Source organism: Rutilus rutilus (genome assembly GCF_951802725.1).
Source record: "Rutilus rutilus genome assembly, chromosome: 12".
Taxonomy (NCBI): Eukaryota; Metazoa; Chordata; class Actinopteri; order Cypriniformes; family Leuciscidae; genus Rutilus; species Rutilus rutilus.
The window spans coordinates 31,142,360-31,161,403 of record NC_140217.1 but is presented as its reverse complement, the minus strand read 5'-3'; the positions used below and the strand labels follow the sequence as shown (position 1 = coordinate 31,161,403).

Below are 19,044 nucleotides of genomic sequence, written 5' to 3'. Positions count from 1 at the left end.
TTTGGCAAAATTACATTTCCTTAACAGCCTAAACAGAGGCTTTACTCCCTTCAAGCTTAAATTGTCAATTACATCACTGTTTGAAAACACTCAGAATAATTTTTTGTACCTTTATAAAGGGCATTTTCCCCTAATTTTATTAAATGTATGCTCCATCTTTCATTTCAAATTCTTAAATTTGATAAATATATTCAATTAAAATAATTAGACACTAGGCTGTTACCAATCAAATTAAATAATTTACATTGAAAAATTATAACTGTATTAAATTCGATTTTTTAAAATATTTTTGAATATACAAATAAGGAATGTTGAAAAGAATGATACTTTATGAAACTAGCGTTTTGTCATTTAACGTTGACACTTGCTTGAGAAGTTGAAGTTGTTCTCTATCTCCATTGCTTCAGGGTGGTTAAAAATGGTACGGTCCACAATAGGGGTGTCTGAAATCCCTTTACATTAAAATGTACCTACAGTGAAAATAGGAGTTGACTTGTATTGTAACTGTAATTATATTTTTTCACAATATCAGAAAAATTATCTGACCCCCCCAAAACTGATATTTCTGTCCCTGTAATTCGAACTATGAGCACCATCCCCTCAAATTGGAGTGAGTGAGTATAGATAGTCCACTACTAGAAAGGTATAGGTTCGAAGCTTTAACCATTTAATAATTAATCATTTTTGTCTTTAACAAGGTATTTCATTTCTTTCGGTTTCTGGACGTCATTTGGCTCTGCACAGTGCCTGTTCAAAACAAGCAACCTTCGATCCAACCTGGGTCCATCCATCTAATGTGCAATGCAATTAAAAAACCTTGCCAATTGCTATGCTGGACACATTTATTTGAAATAATAAGGAAATTATTTCTCCTTTAGAATTTCTGATTATGTAGATGCATATCTAACAAGAAGGAATGATTAATTGATGGAAGATTTTGCATGTAAGTGTAGGCCTATATCGTATATTGTTAGCTCAAGTAATGCACTTGGTTACAACCACAATCATTTTTCAATCATAAACCTGATTAAAGTGGAACATTATATACGTATACTGTATATGTTCCACTTCTCTCTATATAAGGGAAGTGAAGTGACATGAAGGCCAAGTATGATAATGCTCAGAATTTGTCCTCTGCATTTAACCCATCCAAGTTAGTGCAGACTCATTAGAGTAGTGATTAGTAGAGTAGATAGTGAAGCGATTGGTGGTTATGTGCCTTGCTTAAGGGCACCTCAGTAGTTTCCTGCCAGTATTGAGAAATGAACCCGTGACCTTCGGGTTACAAGTCTGACTCTCTTACCATTAGGCCACAACTTTGTTACACATATACATTTATACATACACATATATATATTATACACACAGTCTTACTGTATATGCTTTCATGCTTTCAGAAAAGAAAAAAGGGGAGCATGTGAGGCAGAATGTGATAGGCAGAATGGACAAGGAATAGCTTGAGATCAGAGTGACTTGGGAGAATAAGAAAATACAAAAGAAAAGAGAGAGGAAGGTAAAATGATGAATGTCTCTCTTATTTGGGACAAGGTGTCCGTAACTTTCAGGTACTCCAGAAAACACTCTCACTCTGTTCTGGGTCACATTGTCTCCTGGGGACGTGGAAGCAGGGCAACGTCACCCCTCCCTTTTTCTTCATATCCCTCACACACAGTCTCAATCTGTAATACACTCTTTAATTACTGAGTTGAAGATACTTAATCACAGAATCGCATCTCTAAAATTCACTCTCTGTGGACTTAACCTGCCTATCATTGGAAATAAAACTTTTTACTAAGAGTTTACTGAACATAAACTCTTGGTTCCTCCTCTGAATTAGAATGATTTGCATTGTAAAAAAAAAAACTACACAAAAACATTTGAATAGAACAGAACTGAACTGAATGAAATCATATATACATGACTACCATATTGTTAACGGTTTGATTTCAGCATTGGTCAACCCAATAGAAGTTATAGGTATTATGCATAACCGCATGAAGGAAGCAAATTTTCACACACAAAAAGAGGAAAAGAAGAAAACACTGAAGTTGAGGCACTAGTGGGGTTTGATAACTCAGTGTGAACACAATGCACTACACTCAAATAATGTTTATTCAAATGATAAAATAACAATTAATACATCTGACAAACTACTTATACATTCCTCATAAATATACATTAAGCCCTCATATTGAAGATGACAAAACATGACATTCCAAGTGAACAGAATGGCAAATTGGACAAAAGGAAAGTAAATTAAACATTGCATCCTCATCAAGTGCAACAAGAATTCCAGCTCTGTTGCTTGCTAGATACTATCGGTCCAAAATTACTCCCACTGGTTGTCCAAAAGACTGATTGAACATAAGATGCTCAGTTCCCATCTATAGAAATTGTCCTAATATATTTGAGGGATCTGGGATATTACATAATATATTTCATTGTATAATGAAACTGTTGGTTAAGTTAAGCAACATATCACTAGTTCTCATCTAGATATTCTCATCTAGATGACAGCTGGAAGTGCCTTTTATAGTGTGTCCACAGCTCAACGAGGTCTTTGGAAGAAGCACTTGGCATAAAATAAATGTCTGAGTGTGAGCATTTTGTTCCCTTGGCATTCCAAAAATACATGTGTTGCGTCACGTTAGCGTAGGGATGGCTGATTGCGCTCCCAGTCACACTGGGTAGTGATTTTTGAGCATGACGTGCAAATGCATTGCTCTTGAATGATCAATAACAGATTTAATTGCTGATATGAGAAGAAGACACAACGAGGACGACTGATGCTACAGAACTGTAGCTTCTTCCATGGCGTTGACCCACCTAGAACAGAACAGAATTTTCTAATTATATAATAGTAGAACTTAACAAATATGTTATATTTCTTTGTATGTTTTAGAAAGAAGTCTCTTATGCTAAACAAGGCTGGATTCATTTGATCAAAAATACAGTAAAAACATTAATACTGTGAAATATTATTACAATTTAAAAGTACTGTTTTCTATTTGAATATATATTTTAAAATGTATTTTATTCCTGTGATGGCAAAGCTGAATTTTCAGCATCATTACTCCAGTCTTCAGTCACATGATCCTTCAGAAATCATTATATGGTGCTGATTTGCTGCTCAAGAAACATTTCTTATTATTATCAATGTTGAAAACAGTTGTGCTGCCTAATATTTTTGTGGAAATCATGATATATATATTTTTTTTTAAGTTCAAAAGAACAGCATTTATCTGAAATAGAATTCTTCTGTAACAATAAATATCTTTACTGTCACTTTTGTTCACTTTAATGCTGAAGTATTAATTTCTTTAAAAAAATCCTACTGACTACAAACATTTTAAATGGTAGTACATATATAAACATTATTCATTTATGAACATATACATTTTTATATAAATGTACTGTGAATGTAAAGTTTATGCGTTTTAACCTCAGTGCAGTGTTACTGTCCTGGGCTCTGAAAGTATAGAAGAGAGTGCTATTGTGGTACAGCTGAAACATGCTGCTTTCCCCTTCAACCTCCGGCCTCACAGAGAAACCCAGCAGGGGAAGGGTCTCACATGCCACCCTCTCCTTATATATGAGAAAAAGACACAAGGGAGAGATTAGAAACTGCATGTTGCAAGTTAATGTGTGCAAAAACGTGACTGTGTGCAGTACCTCAGGCTGTGGATATGTGTAGAGAACTTTATCTTTTAGGAGGAACCACAGGCTTCTCCAACTTCTCTTGCTGTTCTTGCACCTCTGCAGCGTTCCACTCATCATGCCCTCAGACCCTGTCACCTTGGCAGCAACACTTTAAATTAATGTTTCATGTTTCACCCCAAATTCAAAGGAAAATAAACAAAAAATAAAGAAAACATTCATTTAAAAATGTAAAAAAATATAATTATATATCATTTTAATTAAATGTATTCATAGATCTCATTACAAAACTGATTTTCATGCATTACACAAGAGTTTTAACAGTGTTATTGCAGTATTATTTACAATACAGTTAAGATGTATAGTTAATTCTATTTCAGCCTCATATCAATTATTAAAAATGTTTTACAAGTTTTAGTTTGTCAACCATAATAACCCTGTTCCCAAACTGTGAATCCCTGGAGGTTTGTGAGGGCACTGCAGGGGGTTCGTGAGTTGGTAAAAAGCTAATAATTAAATCGTAAAAATTTAAAATAGCATTACACACAAAGAAGTGTTTGGTTGTTGTTGTAAATTATTTTTACGATATTTTATATGTTTTAATTTTACGATATATACTGTATATATATACATATATATATATATATATATATACGAGTTGCATTAACATAATAAGAATAGGGATGGGGGGTTTAATTGCTATAGAAAATAATGCAATGGCAAAAATCTTAATAGTCTTAAATAATATTGAATTTTATTTATGTAGTATATATATATATATATGCCCTTTTGATTTTTCGGTGAAATTAAAGGGTATATTTAATTATGAGAGTCATCTTCAAGAGCTGCAAGGCAAAGGGTCATAAGTGCAATCCCTTTTAATAGCACTTATACTCCTTGAGCTCCAAACTCAAGACGCACTGCATTAAATATGTTCTTAGCAGACACTTTCTTACTAAAGTGACTTACTACATGACAAATGACAACTAAGAGCATCATAACCATGCCAATTATACAGTAGATGTAAAAAATGTCTTGTAATCAAACAATTTAGATTTATTACATTAGATCAGTGTGAAAAATGATCTACTGAGAGTGCAAACAAATATTTTGGTATTATTTCGATATAGGTTATGAGATACCTGGTTGAAAGATAAATGGCCTCTGCGGCTCTTCCACAGACTTGAAGGATGAATGTTTTGGAAGACAGCAGAGAGCGGTCGACTGGAGCTCTCCGTTATTGCGGCGACATCTTTCAAACAGATGCACACACATATGAGAGTCAAGCATAACTAGGTTTAATTGATAAAACTATTTGAAATTGAATCAAAGATATTGCGGTTGTACCATTCTTACGCAGTTCAGTGTAACAATAATCACACACTTTGGCACGTCTGTTCTTCATGTATTTGAGGGGGAATTTGTTCCTGCAACAATCTCTGCAAACAACCTACAAGTAAGATAAGATAGGAAAACCAGAATTAACAGAGCTTGTAAGTGGTACTCTATTTAAGTATGGGTAACACTTTATTCCAATGGTCCACTTAAGACATTCTACTAACCATAAGTAGCATTGCAACAACATATCAACTAACTCTCATTAGAGAGTTAGTAGACTTTCTGCTTAATATCTGCTGACACTTTATTTTGATGCTCCCCAACAAACATTCTACTAATTATAAGTAACTTTGCAACTACATGTCAACATATTCTACTTACCTGAACCCAGTCTACTAATACTCTAATGAGAGTTGGTTGACATGTAGATGCAAAGTTACTTACATTTTTTAGAAAATCTAAAGCGGACCATCGAAATAAAGTTTAACCTAAGTATCTCTGTATGCATTTGTACCTTGCCACAGGCATGGCAGTGATGTCGTCTGTTTGTGAGGCTGAAATGTGTGGGACAGTTCATGCAAACGGTCACCTGGGAAACAGACAACAGGGGAGGAGCGTTCTCACCGAGACACATCTCTGGACCCTCCACTAACTAAAACACAAGACAAATTCAAAACAGGAAACAAAATGTCAACTCTTTCAGGTGTCACGTTGAAATTTTTTCATACTGTCTATGAAGCTTCCTCACCTCAAAACAGTCCACTACGTCTCCTGATGCTGGGCCAAGATCCACCAATGTCCGATTCAGTGTAACAAACCAACTGTCCCGTTCGATGCAGGAGCTGCACACGGGAACACATGCATCAGGCATGCTGAACACATACACATGCATGCTTGGGTGAGTGAGTGAGTGAGTGCGTGTATTTCCCTTGCCTGGCAGACAAAGTGATGCTTATATCTTTCACTTCTATCTTCAGTGCACTCTGAGCGTTCTCTATAGGTGGCTTGCTGACCTAAAAAAAAGACAAGAAGAGTGAGAAAGGTTTAATAATTATAATTCACTCCCTGTCTGTGGTTCAGATAATTTATGGAGCTCAAAGGGAAAAATAAATTGGAAATTAAGATTCTATAAGAGGAAAGGCCAAAATGAGGGAAAATATAAACACAAATAAACAAAATATATATAGGAACTTTTTTAAACGTATAAGAAAAGCAAACTATAATATGATGAAGAGAACGATCTGCCATGTTTTATGCAATTTAATTTAAATTTATTCTCTTATTTTTTATGCATTTTTTCCTCATTCTTTTAGTTCTGTATTATCATCTGGTTTTCTTTTAAGCATTTTTTATTATTAATTTTTTAGACCATTAATTATTATTATATTATATTATAATTAATAATAATAATAATTCTTCTTCTTTTAGATCATATTCTATTTATACTTGTCACATTCCCAGCTCAAAGATGATGAAGGCAGAATAAGTATTTCCTAATAACAGCTAGATTTATTCAACACACCGACAGAACATAAAACAGCGTGCTACGCACAAACATTACCAGACAACAACTGAATGAAAAGGAGGAACCTAAATACACAGTGGTGATGAGACAATGACAAACAGATGTGATGATTAATGAGTGTCCATGACAACTAACGATTGGCGGGAAACTAGGAACAATGGAAACAGGAAACAGGTGACTGACGAATGCAAACTAAAAGTCCATGAAAACGAAACTAAACACAGAGATCGTGACAATACTATTATATAATAAAAAGTATGCATAGTGCTATAAGATACTATTTTAATAATGCTTTACATACATACTTATAATCAGTGTTATTTTGGTACTATTTATATGCTATTGTAGTATTTATTAATATTTTGAATAAGCTTTTATTTTTCACTTTTTTTGTTTTTATTTAATTGTGAGTTCAGTTTTAGTAATTTTGTCATTTTATTAGTTTTTAAAACTATTTCTATTCAGCTTTAATTTGTTTATATTTCAGTTTTACTTTAGTAATTGTATTAATCTTATTTTGTTTCAGTTAGTTGCCAAGGCAACATTTCCAATTGTCTCAAGTTTTAATCTAGCAAGTGTAAGTTTTTATTTTCATATAATATTTATATTTCATTTTATTTCAGCTCCATTTCAATTTATGAAAATGATTTCTAACAGTTTTAGTTAAAATAACATCACCGCTTATAATTAGCATCTTGGGCACTAAAAATGCTGCATTAGTGTTATGCCTTTTTTTTCCTTTTTTTTTTTATTTCCAAAAACCATTATGCAAGAATAAACAGTAGAAGTTTTCATAATTGTGAACATTCATACCGCCATCCCTGCCAATGGTAATCTGTTGATGAGTCTGAATTTGCCATCTTGCTGAGGATATGTGTAAAGCATTACGTCATTCATCTGAAAATGTAAAATGTTAAGGCTTAGAAATAAAACTTACACAACATACATGTAACATACAAGCACAAATAATTACTTGATCATTTTGTTATTTGCATACCACAACAGTTAATATGAGTTGGTCGCAGTAACAAATTTTCACCACAAGACAGCACTATGAGGTCGGTTTTGGTCAGTGACTACACAGGCAGTGTGTTTGTATTAAGGCAGCTGGTTTCAGGCCAGCTTCCAAGATATGATAACATAATAATCTAGAACAAATTCAAACATGCATTCAAGTTGTGATATAACAAAGTGAGTAATCACTGACTAGAATACTTACTGTATTTCTCTGTGAAATAGAACCATTAGGCATTAATTACTCAGTCTGACACCATTTTTATTCTTACCAAAAAAAATACCAAATCATGTGCACAGGATTGTTGGTTATCATAGGCAGTAAAGAAAATAACTGTACTGCTAAACACAACCAAATTTCATCTTTGCAGACAGGATGTTGTGCAAACATTGGACTCAGATGTGCCTTCTTACCATCAGATTCTGTCTGATAAGGCAGCATATTTTGTCTTCTGAAATGTTAATCAATGGTGCATAAGAAACTACGATATGCCACAGACTGTCTCCTACATCAAGTAATAAAACATGAGGGATATTCAAGTTCATCACTCTGGGGGCCACATGCCCGTCTCATGGCACAACTGTCCGTCTGGATTAAAAGCCTAGAGTATTTCTGACAGGCCATCTCACGTCCATCCTGTCACCCTATGTTCTGTTATCTTAACAGATCGCTCTGTCCCCGTTCCCACAGACTTATTCTGGGGTGAGAGCAGCACGGCAAAAACAATAGCACACTTAGACATAAACACACACAGAACAACATCCTGCCAGGAAACTCTAAAAACAAGTAAAATAGCTCACAAATACAAAGGAGAGACACTAGAGACTATGCAGAGAGAAAGCAACCATGTGTCTTGTGTGCTCAACACTCACAATCTCATCTCAGCAAACAAAAGTGATATATAAAACCAAATGACAGAGAAGATTTTCAGTTGTAGCAAAAATATTTGAATAATTGATAATCAAGTTGCAAAAATATTGTGGGTGAATCAAATCGCATACCAAGAAAAGGTGACGTGGCTGCTTGCACTTTCTGCTGACCTTCATCAGGGTGCCCTCTTTCACAAACACCTATGGCAAAGATACAGATAGACAACCTTACTCACCATTACTGAATAATTGTGTTTTTTTCATCTGAAACAATTTCATAAACCAACTAAATGTGATAGGATAAGAGGTATAAGGTGTTATGTGATCAGTAAGCCATTGGATTTCTCACTCTCCCAGGCTGTAGGAGATCTGTCAAACCCAGAACACTGTGTTCAATGTGGACCAAACGCAGGAGATCTGCCTGACAGAGAGAAAAAAAACATGGTAAATTCCCTTACATGTCACAGTGGCGTCAAATACACATACAGACTTGGTTCCACATATATTTATATAACCTTATCTAGACTCTCTGCAAGCACATTAGGCCAACACACACATACTCACTCCATTTTTAAGGCTGTCATTGGCATGATAAGCTACATCTGAGACCACAACCAAAGCACCTAAGGGGCAAGAGAGTAATAGGTAGAGATTTACTATTTTAATACATTGGCATTTTCAAACTATGCAAATATTGTATATTATTTCATTATATTAATAGATATTAATAGAACACACACACACACACACACACACACACACACACATGGGTTTCCATGTTTTATGGGGACTTACCATAGACATAAATAATGATACTGTACAAACTGTATATTCTATCCCTACCCCTAAACCTACCCATCACAGAAAACTGCATTTTTACATTTTCATAAAAACATCATTCTGTATGATTTATAATCTGTTTTCCTCGTGGGGACTAAAAAAAAGAAAGAAAGTGAGACCATTTTTATATATACCATACACATATCACACACACACACACACACACACACACACACACACACACACACACACACACACACACACACATATATTAATGTTAGATGTGATTACTGTGATTAGTAATCACAGATGCCATATACAACATTTATTGTATATAGAATTGGATATATATTGCATTTATTTTAATTACCTTTATTCAATAATTATTGAATATATAAAATTATTTTCTAAAACTGCATATGCAATAATTACACAATGTTTAAAATAAATGTATATTAAGCATAGTGCGTCACACTGCAGAACATAACAGTACACCTCCCTTACCAACAGATCCTCTATTTTAGCAGCACCTCATAAATAAATGATCATCATATATAAATAATGCAGAAAGGCTTGTTTAAGAAGATTAATGAAAATGCACGATGGGGTCAAAGGTCATTTGTCTTTTGTGAAACTATCTTGAAGATCTGAGATTTGCAGTTGCTTAAGTAAATCAATTATACACGCTGAGAGACAAGACCAAAGGTTTCCATTGTGATTACAAACATGCCAAGATAAGAATCAAACATCAATTTCTTAAAATTGATGAAAACTAAATTAGGGAACAAAATGGCTTCCTGAGTAATTTGAGTAATGCGTTTTACCTTGTGTATTTTCAAACTCTCTGCAGTCTGGTGAGAGGTTATTCAGGTAGTCTGTTTTAAAGCAATAAGAAACGTTAAAGAATACCGAAGAACATAAAAATCACACAAAAATCATAAATTAGTAGTTAAAACATTAGGGATGTTTATCACAGAAACAAACATATTTAGACGTCACCTGTTAGCAACATACGGTACTGTAGGATGCGCACAATGACCTGCAGGAACTGCTTTTTCAGGGTCACTGCATCTAGTAGCTGAGATATAAAACACACGCTATGAAATATGCAAATACATGCCATCCGAGTAACTAAGCACAATAAATAAACATTCACATGTAATCATACAGTACAAAACACACAAATCACACCGTACAGTTTTAACAGCTGCACTAAACAATTGTGGCGTATTGATGGATATGCCTAATAATAAACCTAGATTTGATTCTGTTGAAAAAAAATCCTTACTGTGCTTTGTATGTGTTCCAGATAATTCAATTTTTCATCATAATGACTGATGTAAGAAGAGAAAATGGAAAACTCTGTCTTCTTTGCCAGGATGATTTCAGCAATACCTTGATTCTGATCCCTGATGAATGGAGTGAAATAGGAAACAGATGAAATGATGACAGATGGACATAATTTGAGGATGATAAACAGTTGAAGGTACCATCTGCACATGCTTGGGTGAGAGCGTCTTACCATTCTTTTAAGCGGGTCTCCAGTAAAGTGTGGATATTTTTGTGGAGAGTACAAATATCAGGTACCTCTGTCCACACTGTCATCAGCCTCTCATCGGCTTCAACTGACTATTGTGCGAAAGTGAGAAAAAATAAAAGGAAGGGCATTTCGGTATTTTGAAGATGCACTCTATCGCTATTTTTCAGATTTTTCAGGCAAACGTCATTAATGAATATATGAATGACTCACCTCACAGAGAAGTTGTAAAGTCTTAACATGCCTTGAATGAAGAAAAAAGAGGCATGTTGATAATAATATTGTATTTTATGCAATTGTTTTTCAATGATGAAAATAATTTGTACCGCTCCACTTGTAAACTTGAGATGTTGTTTTCATCACTTACTGGGCCTCACTATCCAGAAGCTCTTTGGCACAATAGAAAGCCCTGGAGCAGTTGACAGTCTGAAAAATAAATAAAAAAAGACAGCTGAGTTACAATAAATTGAAACAAATGCATGCAAGACACATAGAAACACTCCTGCTCACATAAGCTCACCAGGTTGTCAGATGCCTTTGTCTTTTTCTCTTGTGAACTAGTTACACCAACAGACACACCTACTGTTCCATCTGGCCTCACATTAGGAGAACAGAAAGTGTAGAGGCTAAATAACAGAAAAGGTAAAATCATGACAAAAAGTCAAAAAGTGTTTAAAAAAATGAAAAGTTTTTGATTGTAGATTGTAGATCAGATGCTTGTCTAAAAAATTGCATTTTACTTATCTGCAACTGTAAGACTTTGAGTTCTTAAAACTACAATTTTAATAATAAATTGTAATATGTACAAACTAAGGGATTTATTCATTCATTCACATGATTCAAAAAATAACAAGAATGTACAGTAGGTTATTGTGGACACTGTCAGCATTGTCTTTATGACTGTAAAAATGAAGATGTATGATCCGATGTCATGCTAAAGGTCTTAAATGAACAAATGATTGCCACTTGATGTCATGATTCTTAGATAAGGTAAATAATCCTGAAAATATAACCAAAGATTTGCTTAATTATTTTTTTATGCATCTTTTGTATTAGGTTCAGTTAAATACATACAGATTAAGGGGGTTGCAAATTTGTCTAGCAAATTTAGAAAATAAATAGGATTGTATCATTAGATTACAAAAATGTTACCTATCTGTCTCTTGCTCAGATGACTGACTTTTGCCCTGGAAGCCTGGCAGACTGCTCATATCCACATAGCCATCAGTATCATTGGTTGAAGTCTGATTTCGTTGACTCTGAATGACTGGTTTCAGGAGGCGAATCTGCACATTCTCATAGTGAGAAGCAGCGTTTTGAACGTTCTCGTATTCCGATGAGTCGGTATTGGGAGATGAAAAAGATCGGGGTTTGGAAAGGGAAAGAGGCTCAAAGAGGGAGCCTGGCTCAATAGAAATGCTGCTAGAAGTCAAATCATTATTAGAGTGAGGAGTGAAGTTTAGTCCTTGTTTTTGTCTATTCTTTTGGAAGCGATAGGAAGAAGGGGACACGGGTGGTGTGCAATCTGGAGTGTTCTGCAACTCCAGGCTGCCCATGTCATGCCTGATTAAATCCGAGCGTTTGAATGACGCTTGTGGACTTGACTCAGACGAGGACCTGGAGGAGATTGAGCTATTATCCATCACAATTTTCCGATCTGATTTCCTAAGGAATCGTAACGGCAGAAGGTATCGTTTAAACCCGAAATCAGGCTTCTTGCAAGAAGCAGAGATTTCGTTCGGGAGGGACGGAGAACTTTTTCTGATTGGTCGCTTTGTGATGGATGCAAGTTCAAAAGGGGGTGGAATATCCACTCTTGTAACTTTAGCTAAGGAGAGGGTTCCTTGTGAAAGACACCCTAATGAACCAGTCAATGCAGGCCTGCTATCTTCAAGGAAACACTGATCTGTATAGAAGGAGCGTGGGTGTAGCAAAAGTCGCCCATTTCCTGGTGCAGGGCTAGTCATTAGGTCAACTCTCTTACTGGGGGTTTCCACCGATATAGAGCGAGTCATAAAGTACTTCCTGTTCTGAAGGAAGCCTTTGGCTTGGACTTTTGGCTCGGTCTCTTCATACACATGATCTACTGTGAGGTCTTTTCCTTCAGATATACTCAAGTGGTCACTTGCAACTCCTTTTTCTTCTCCAATGCTCTCTTCATCTTGATTAAGTTGTAAATTTTGGCCTTGGGTTTCAGGTTGCTGTTGAACAAGCGAGAGGGCGCTGATGACATCAAAATTTAATGAGGCAGACATGGCTTCATCATGATCAGCCACATATTTGCTACAATAGTTGTGATTTGCATCTGGTACATCATCATCTGAGATAGCCTCAGAGCCTGAAACAATAAATGGCTGAGAAGAAGTCTGATTGGACTCAAGGACATTTACATCTCCACTGTTTGATGAGGGACAGTCTGGAGACTCAATAGCAGCTGAGAGATCCTGAGAAGCACTTTTGACTGACAAATAATTGTTTCCTTTTTTCTCCATTTTCTCTTTTTCCACCTGCATTTCATCATCCTCTTCCTCAATGGAAGTTGAAGACAGATCAGAGCTGTTCAATCCATCCTCAATGGTAAGCATCATAATATCTCCATTGACGTTGTCCTCTGTCTCTGTCATTTCAAGAGGCTCTGTTTGTTCAAAGAGATCACACTCAGAAAGTCCATCTTTGTCTGCTAACGCCTCACCTGCGTCACAAATATCAGGGAACATCCCATCTATGTCTTCTTCAAGTGAAAACATTATGCTTGGGATTATACCATCTGGGCAAAATTCTTCAATGAAAGTTCTACTGGTGCATATGTTGTCATACAATATTCTGTCTCTGTGTGTTATGCATCCATAAACTTTATTAGAAGCCATATGAACATCACTAGAACTTCCATGTGATGTTGATACACCATTTTTAGTCAGTCCCCATGCTATCTTCCCTATGTCCTCTGCTTCTACATTATCGCCCACCTCTCTTTTACTGGATGAATCAGAGAGAAGGTCCATTGATTCTTCCTCATCCTCTGACTTAAATGTCTCAGTTTCTTCTAAACCTTCCACCAAATCTAAATCTATTCCCTGTGCTAACTCATCGCCGCATCCTAACTCATCCCCCTGTTCCAGAATAACATCCGGTTTTGCCTCATCTGTTTGTACTGTCTTTTCCGTACAATTTTTTTTCTCCGTCTTCCTCTCTTGTGGCCCCTCCTGTTTCAGCACTATTTTTCTATGCATTTCCATCATACGCCCTCTTGAATTCGGAGGACTTAGATGTTTGTTGGTATGGAGTGGCAAGTGCATATGGAAGTTTGAACTGAGATGATGCTGGAGATATTTTCTAGGTTTGAATGCAATTTTTGGTTTGGGTTCTTGATTATCACAGCACTCTTCAGGAATAGGTGGTTGACATTGCATCTCGACAAGAGGCTCAGCCTGGAAGTGTCCTCTGGGGTCCAGGGGGTGCTCTTGCAACTCTGAAACACAATGTGTAGTAATAAGTAAATATTAATATTTACTAAAACATTGCTGAAAAGTACCACTGTAAACATTGTAACAATTCAGGGCAGTTCCTTCTGCTTTATGCATTAAGATTTTCTAGCTGGACACAAATGAATAATAAGATGTAGAGTAAAAAAAAAAAAAATAGAAATTCAGAAATACACATTTCTATATCAAATTGTATGATATACACACAAATGTCTTGACATATTACAAGGTGTTAATTTGTATATTATATTTTGCATACACTTTTTATCATGCATTCAGTGTTTATTTATGCTTTTTTAAATGTTTTAAGTAGGCTACATCTTTTTTTTTTTTTTTACCCTTGTCACGGACCGAAACTTTTAATGTAAACTATAGAAATCCATCATAAACATTAATTTATTATGATCTACACAAAGAGTAAAATAAACCATTTAAGTTTGCATTGTATATGTTTCAAATAAAAGTTTCACTTTCAAACATAGTTTACTATAGTGGAAATTTTATTACCTGTAATTACTTCTATTGGGCCAAAATTGTCCATAGCTTAGGAAACATTCTCATAATAAGATAAATATTAATATGTTATGCTCAAAACAGTGCTGGCATTTTGGATTAGCAAATCGTATTTCACACGTGTTCTACTTGAGCATTTACAAATAATTAAATATCAACCAGTCAGATCAACTGTAACTCTATACAGGATAATACAATGATACAAATTTCTTGAGAAAATAATAAAAAGAAAATATCGAAAGATGAGCTACTCTAAACTTGATACTATTTCACACACTTTCAGACATTTCCCACAGACACAAATTCCACGTTTCCTAAATTACCATACTACTTGGTTTTTGTTACAGAATCGTGTTAAAAACTCACCTGCGGTCACTGACGAACATCATCTAGGCTACTATCTGAGACACGGCAATAATGGGTCAAATCCATTTGATAAAGATGAAATCGTAATCCTAGGAGAATTTACACCGGATTATAACACGAGATTATACCTCAACTACTGCGTTCTCTTCGTTTTGCGCTATAGCAGTGCAGACAGCAGGAGCTCAGCACGAGCGCGCGTGCACACACACTCACGGACGAGACTTCGCCTTGACTTCCTGAGGAAAGGGCGTCAAGACAAAAAGAAAACAGGAGTTTTTAAATAAGGAAAATTATATATATATTTAATATGGATACATATAGAGTTTGTAGAAATTTGACCACCTTGTTCAGGAGCACACAGATCTGAGGAAGGAAAAAAATAATTGTTTCTATATCTCACAACATATAATGAATATAAAACATAAATACTTAAAATAAATATTATATAGAGAAAATGTGCTTTGGTCAAAGTTAACTGAGGGCAACATATAATGGCCTTCAGAGGTTTGCATTGCAGGAAAAACCTCTCTTTTCCTGCATAACCTTCCTTAACATACTCGAACAGGCAATATGTGGAGTATATAATGAGCATATTACCACTTTTGGGGATTTTCTATGAATTTGTCCCTATAGCCATTTTGTCCATAGCAAGCATCCATGATGCCCCCATGATAAAAAAAAAAAAAAAAAAACCTGCACAGGATTATAGATTAGAATCTCTCCTCATGTAAATCTCTTATACAAATGATACGATCAGTCACAGGTTAAATCCAAATAGTTCAAATGTCGGTTTATTCAGATGTCTCATTGTAACTGCAAAAATGGCTAAGTAAAGTAAAGCTAGCACAGAATTTTTTTTAGTTTGTAGCTGTTAGCTTCAGCTGCAACATCTGAAGTGGCCAATGAGTTGATACAGGAGTAAAACTGGCAGCTGTTATTTTTACATGTATGATTAATAGTAGGAAGTCTTTTCTATAGGCTTAAATAAGGCCATGACCTTTTTCCAACATCTCTACAGAAATATGCTTCCTTCCTCAAACTTCTTTAGCCTGAGTTCAGTCTGGGATAGTGTGAGCATTCAATTCTCCAGGTCAGGAGAAGAGTACAATTGAAGAGGTTTTCAAAAAACTACTTTAAACCTAGGACTTGTACCTAACTTTACTTATTTTATTTATTTACTGTAATGTAATTTGAGTACAAAAGGTGTCCTTTCTGTACATTTTTTATTATTATTTTTTTTTACGTTTGTGTATTTAGATGGGAATATAATGAGTTTGTGGATTAGACTTCCTGTTTTAATCTTTATTGCAGGATGAAACGTTTTACCCGTTCAGTTGTTCCAGATTGTTGGGACACCATGACAACAAAAGTGTCACAAACTTGGGATAAACTAGAAAAAAGGAAAGTGTATTACTTTGTGTTAAGAGTTGCATGCACAACATAATACACTGGATCACATCATGCATGGCATCCTAATGTCTATGTCTTCCATTCCCTCTATGATATTCATATCTCCATGCCACTTTTGGAATCGCAATGGCGACTGAACAAAGGTGGACAATATTACTGATATCCTCTTCTCCTCTCCCACTCACTGCCCACATAAACAAATATGGTTACAAGGCACATTTCTTATCCTTGATTCATACCACACTCACAAAGGCTCATTACCTTCACACACAGTGTTGTAGTTAGTCATAACCTGAATGTATGATTCTGGTGTTTTCATTCACACTGCAGTCAAAGAAAACGCTGGAAAATGAGGGAGATCTCACTGGCAGTTCGTTAACAGCAAGTAAGCACTGCTGTGGTAAAACGTTTAGCACAGACACATACAATCACATAGACATCCACATAAAGACATGGTGGAGACAAACACACAAGACACGAAATCACTGTTCATCGTTTGAACAAAGAAGGGAAAAAACACCCTGAACACTCCACCCTTTCCAGTTCAAGCAGGAAATGCTGAGCATGATAAAGTAGGTTGAGTGTTTATCAAGGATTCTGTTTTATCTGAGCATCAGTCCTTTTGATCATACATTAGCATGTGTTAAGTTTCCATTGCAAATGTGTTTACCAGTCCCTGTTGATGCAGTATATCACATAGGTATATTTAATGCATCAGCTCTGACTAGAGCACTATATTTCAAGACAGCAATGATACAACACAAAAAAAAGTTAAGGAAAGGATATGAGGAAATATCATCTGTTAAGTAAGAAGGAAGGGTGAATTTGTCCTTTTATAAAAATGAAATAGTGTGTTAACATATAGTTATTTGCAGCAAGTAATGTGGAGCTCAGATGAAGCTTTATTGGATTAAAAAGCCAACATATCAATGTAGTGTTAAAAAAAGAGTTGCACAAATTTTTTATGAACATACATTTCATGCTGGCAAAATCCCTGAAGGTCACTATCTTTGGAAAGTACCGTTCTTAGAAGCAGTTTAACAATTTTTTCAAGAAATAAATCATAAGGTTAAAGTTACCTTTTTATTGGTCAGCTATCAAAGGTCTGATCTCCATAACACAATAAGACATATGCAGTTTTTTTTAAAGTTTATTTAAAGCTTTATTTAATAAGAAAGATAATTGTGCAAAAGCAACTTAAAATCAATTTGAATATATATAATTAATAAACATAAATATACAAACAAATAAACAAACCCTGGAAATCAAAGCATGTTGAAAAGATCACTGAGGAGGACTGTTTCATCATCATCCTCAGGCCCAAAATTAAAACTCCATCCTTCATAAGCAGGCTGTTCACCCATAAAAAAGTCATCATCCATCCGGAGTGTATGAAGTAGCTCCTCTAGACTAAAATGCTGAAAACCCCTTTTACTATGAAACGCTTCTTTATTGATGAAGGGATTGGTGCCCATGTCCTCATTCTGATCTTTCTTGAACTTCCTCTCTCTGCCATGATCAGGGTTAGTTAGATGGTCCATTTGATCATAGACTCGCCTCTTCTCTTTGTCAGACAGCACCTCATAAGCTAAGGAAAAAAAATGGAACAAAATGATTAATAAAATACTTAAGTTTGATAGTGAATAAATGTATTTTAGGATGTACACTTGTGCATCCACACACACCCTGAGCAATGTGTGTGAAGGTCTGCTGTGCACTTGGGCTTTGGCTCTTATCAGGATGGTGTTTAAGGGCCAGCTTGTGAAATGCTTTCTTGATCTCCCTTGAAGATGCAGAGCGAGGAACTCCAAGAACTGAGTAATAGTCACTCACACAAATACAGGCACACACACATAACAGAAGCACCATGCATACATGCTCTGCTGACGCCATCAATCACCTGAAGATCAAATGAGAATAATAAACAAACCTATACACATATACTGGTCAAACATCGACCACAAAACATATTTAAGCAGAAAACAAACATCTATAATGATATATCAAACAAAGTGACATCTGTTAACAAATTATGCCAAGTAATTAAAAAAATTTTTTTTCTTTTTTTTTAATCAATCCACTCATCAAGGTGTCCTAGCAGAGTAATCACAGGTGTAGTTCATCACATTAACTATGGACATGCTCCAATTAGTTTGACAACCAGAAAGTCTCAAAAAGAGCTTATTTTAAACAGCATTGCTGTTTTATTAGGTATAATTTAAAATGTAACAAAACATTTTTTTTGTAGTTTTGCTAGTATTGGTATTGTGGTGGGTTTTTATCTTTCTTGGGGAAAAAATGATAATGATGCACACACAATTACAATACAATGGAATTCACACTTTTCTATAGTGTCTAAAAACTCATGGGCCCACTAAGGTTTCATAAGAAAGAAATTCATACATTTCAGCAAACTTACCAAAGTAGGCCTATATTACACCCAGAACATTCCCTGAAAAAAATAGTAAAGGTTTTACTTATCACGATCAATAAACGCAGAATTTCAATAAAAGCTGACCCAGCGTTTCGAAACGTTATTGCGCTCTTTTAGT

The 19,044-nt window shown here is 35.3% G+C and overlaps 2 protein-coding genes across 4 annotated transcripts; both read right to left on the bottom strand.

Moving 5' to 3' along the window:
- Positions 1-2,094: 2,094 nt before the first annotated feature.
- Positions 2,095-15,287, bottom strand: fgd5b (FYVE, RhoGEF and PH domain containing 5b). 3 transcript variants are annotated; one of them, XR_014629466.1, is made up of 21 exons: positions 15,083-15,287; positions 11,874-14,190; positions 11,242-11,347; positions 11,089-11,147; positions 10,935-10,965; positions 10,707-10,813; positions 10,473-10,593; positions 10,184-10,262; positions 10,009-10,059; positions 8,969-9,027; positions 8,754-8,825; positions 8,537-8,605; positions 7,334-7,417; positions 5,929-6,008; positions 5,744-5,837; positions 5,510-5,647; positions 5,005-5,107; positions 4,800-4,909; positions 3,673-3,808; positions 3,443-3,585; positions 2,095-2,826 (listed from the first exon to the last, which is right to left on the bottom strand). XR_014629466.1 is itself a non-coding variant. In XM_084426618.1 (21 exons), exons 2-21 carry the CDS (start codon positions 14,129-14,131, stop codon positions 2,790-2,792), a joined length of 3,924 nt encoding a protein of 1,307 aa, XP_084282744.1. In that variant the 5' UTR covers positions 14,132-14,190; positions 15,083-15,287; the 3' UTR covers positions 2,095-2,789. The 3 variants fall into 3 exon arrangements, 2 of the variants coding, with proteins under 2 accessions (XP_084282744.1, XP_084282743.1); XM_084426618.1 differs by having other exon boundaries at positions 3,673-3,795; XM_084426617.1 differs by lacking the exon at positions 2,095-2,826 and having other exon boundaries at positions 3,327-3,585; positions 3,673-3,795.
- A 2,090-nt stretch (positions 15,288-17,377) lies between these two features.
- LOC311301128 (uncharacterized protein) lies at positions 17,378-19,037 on the bottom strand. The gene is made up of 3 exons (XM_084426000.1): positions 18,912-19,037; positions 18,178-18,392; positions 17,378-18,080 (listed from the first exon to the last, which is right to left on the bottom strand). Exons 2-3 carry the CDS (start codon positions 18,383-18,385, stop codon positions 17,758-17,760), a joined length of 531 nt encoding a protein of 176 aa, XP_084282126.1. The 5' UTR covers positions 18,386-18,392; positions 18,912-19,037; the 3' UTR covers positions 17,378-17,757.
- Between the last annotated feature and the right edge of the window lie 7 nt (positions 19,038-19,044).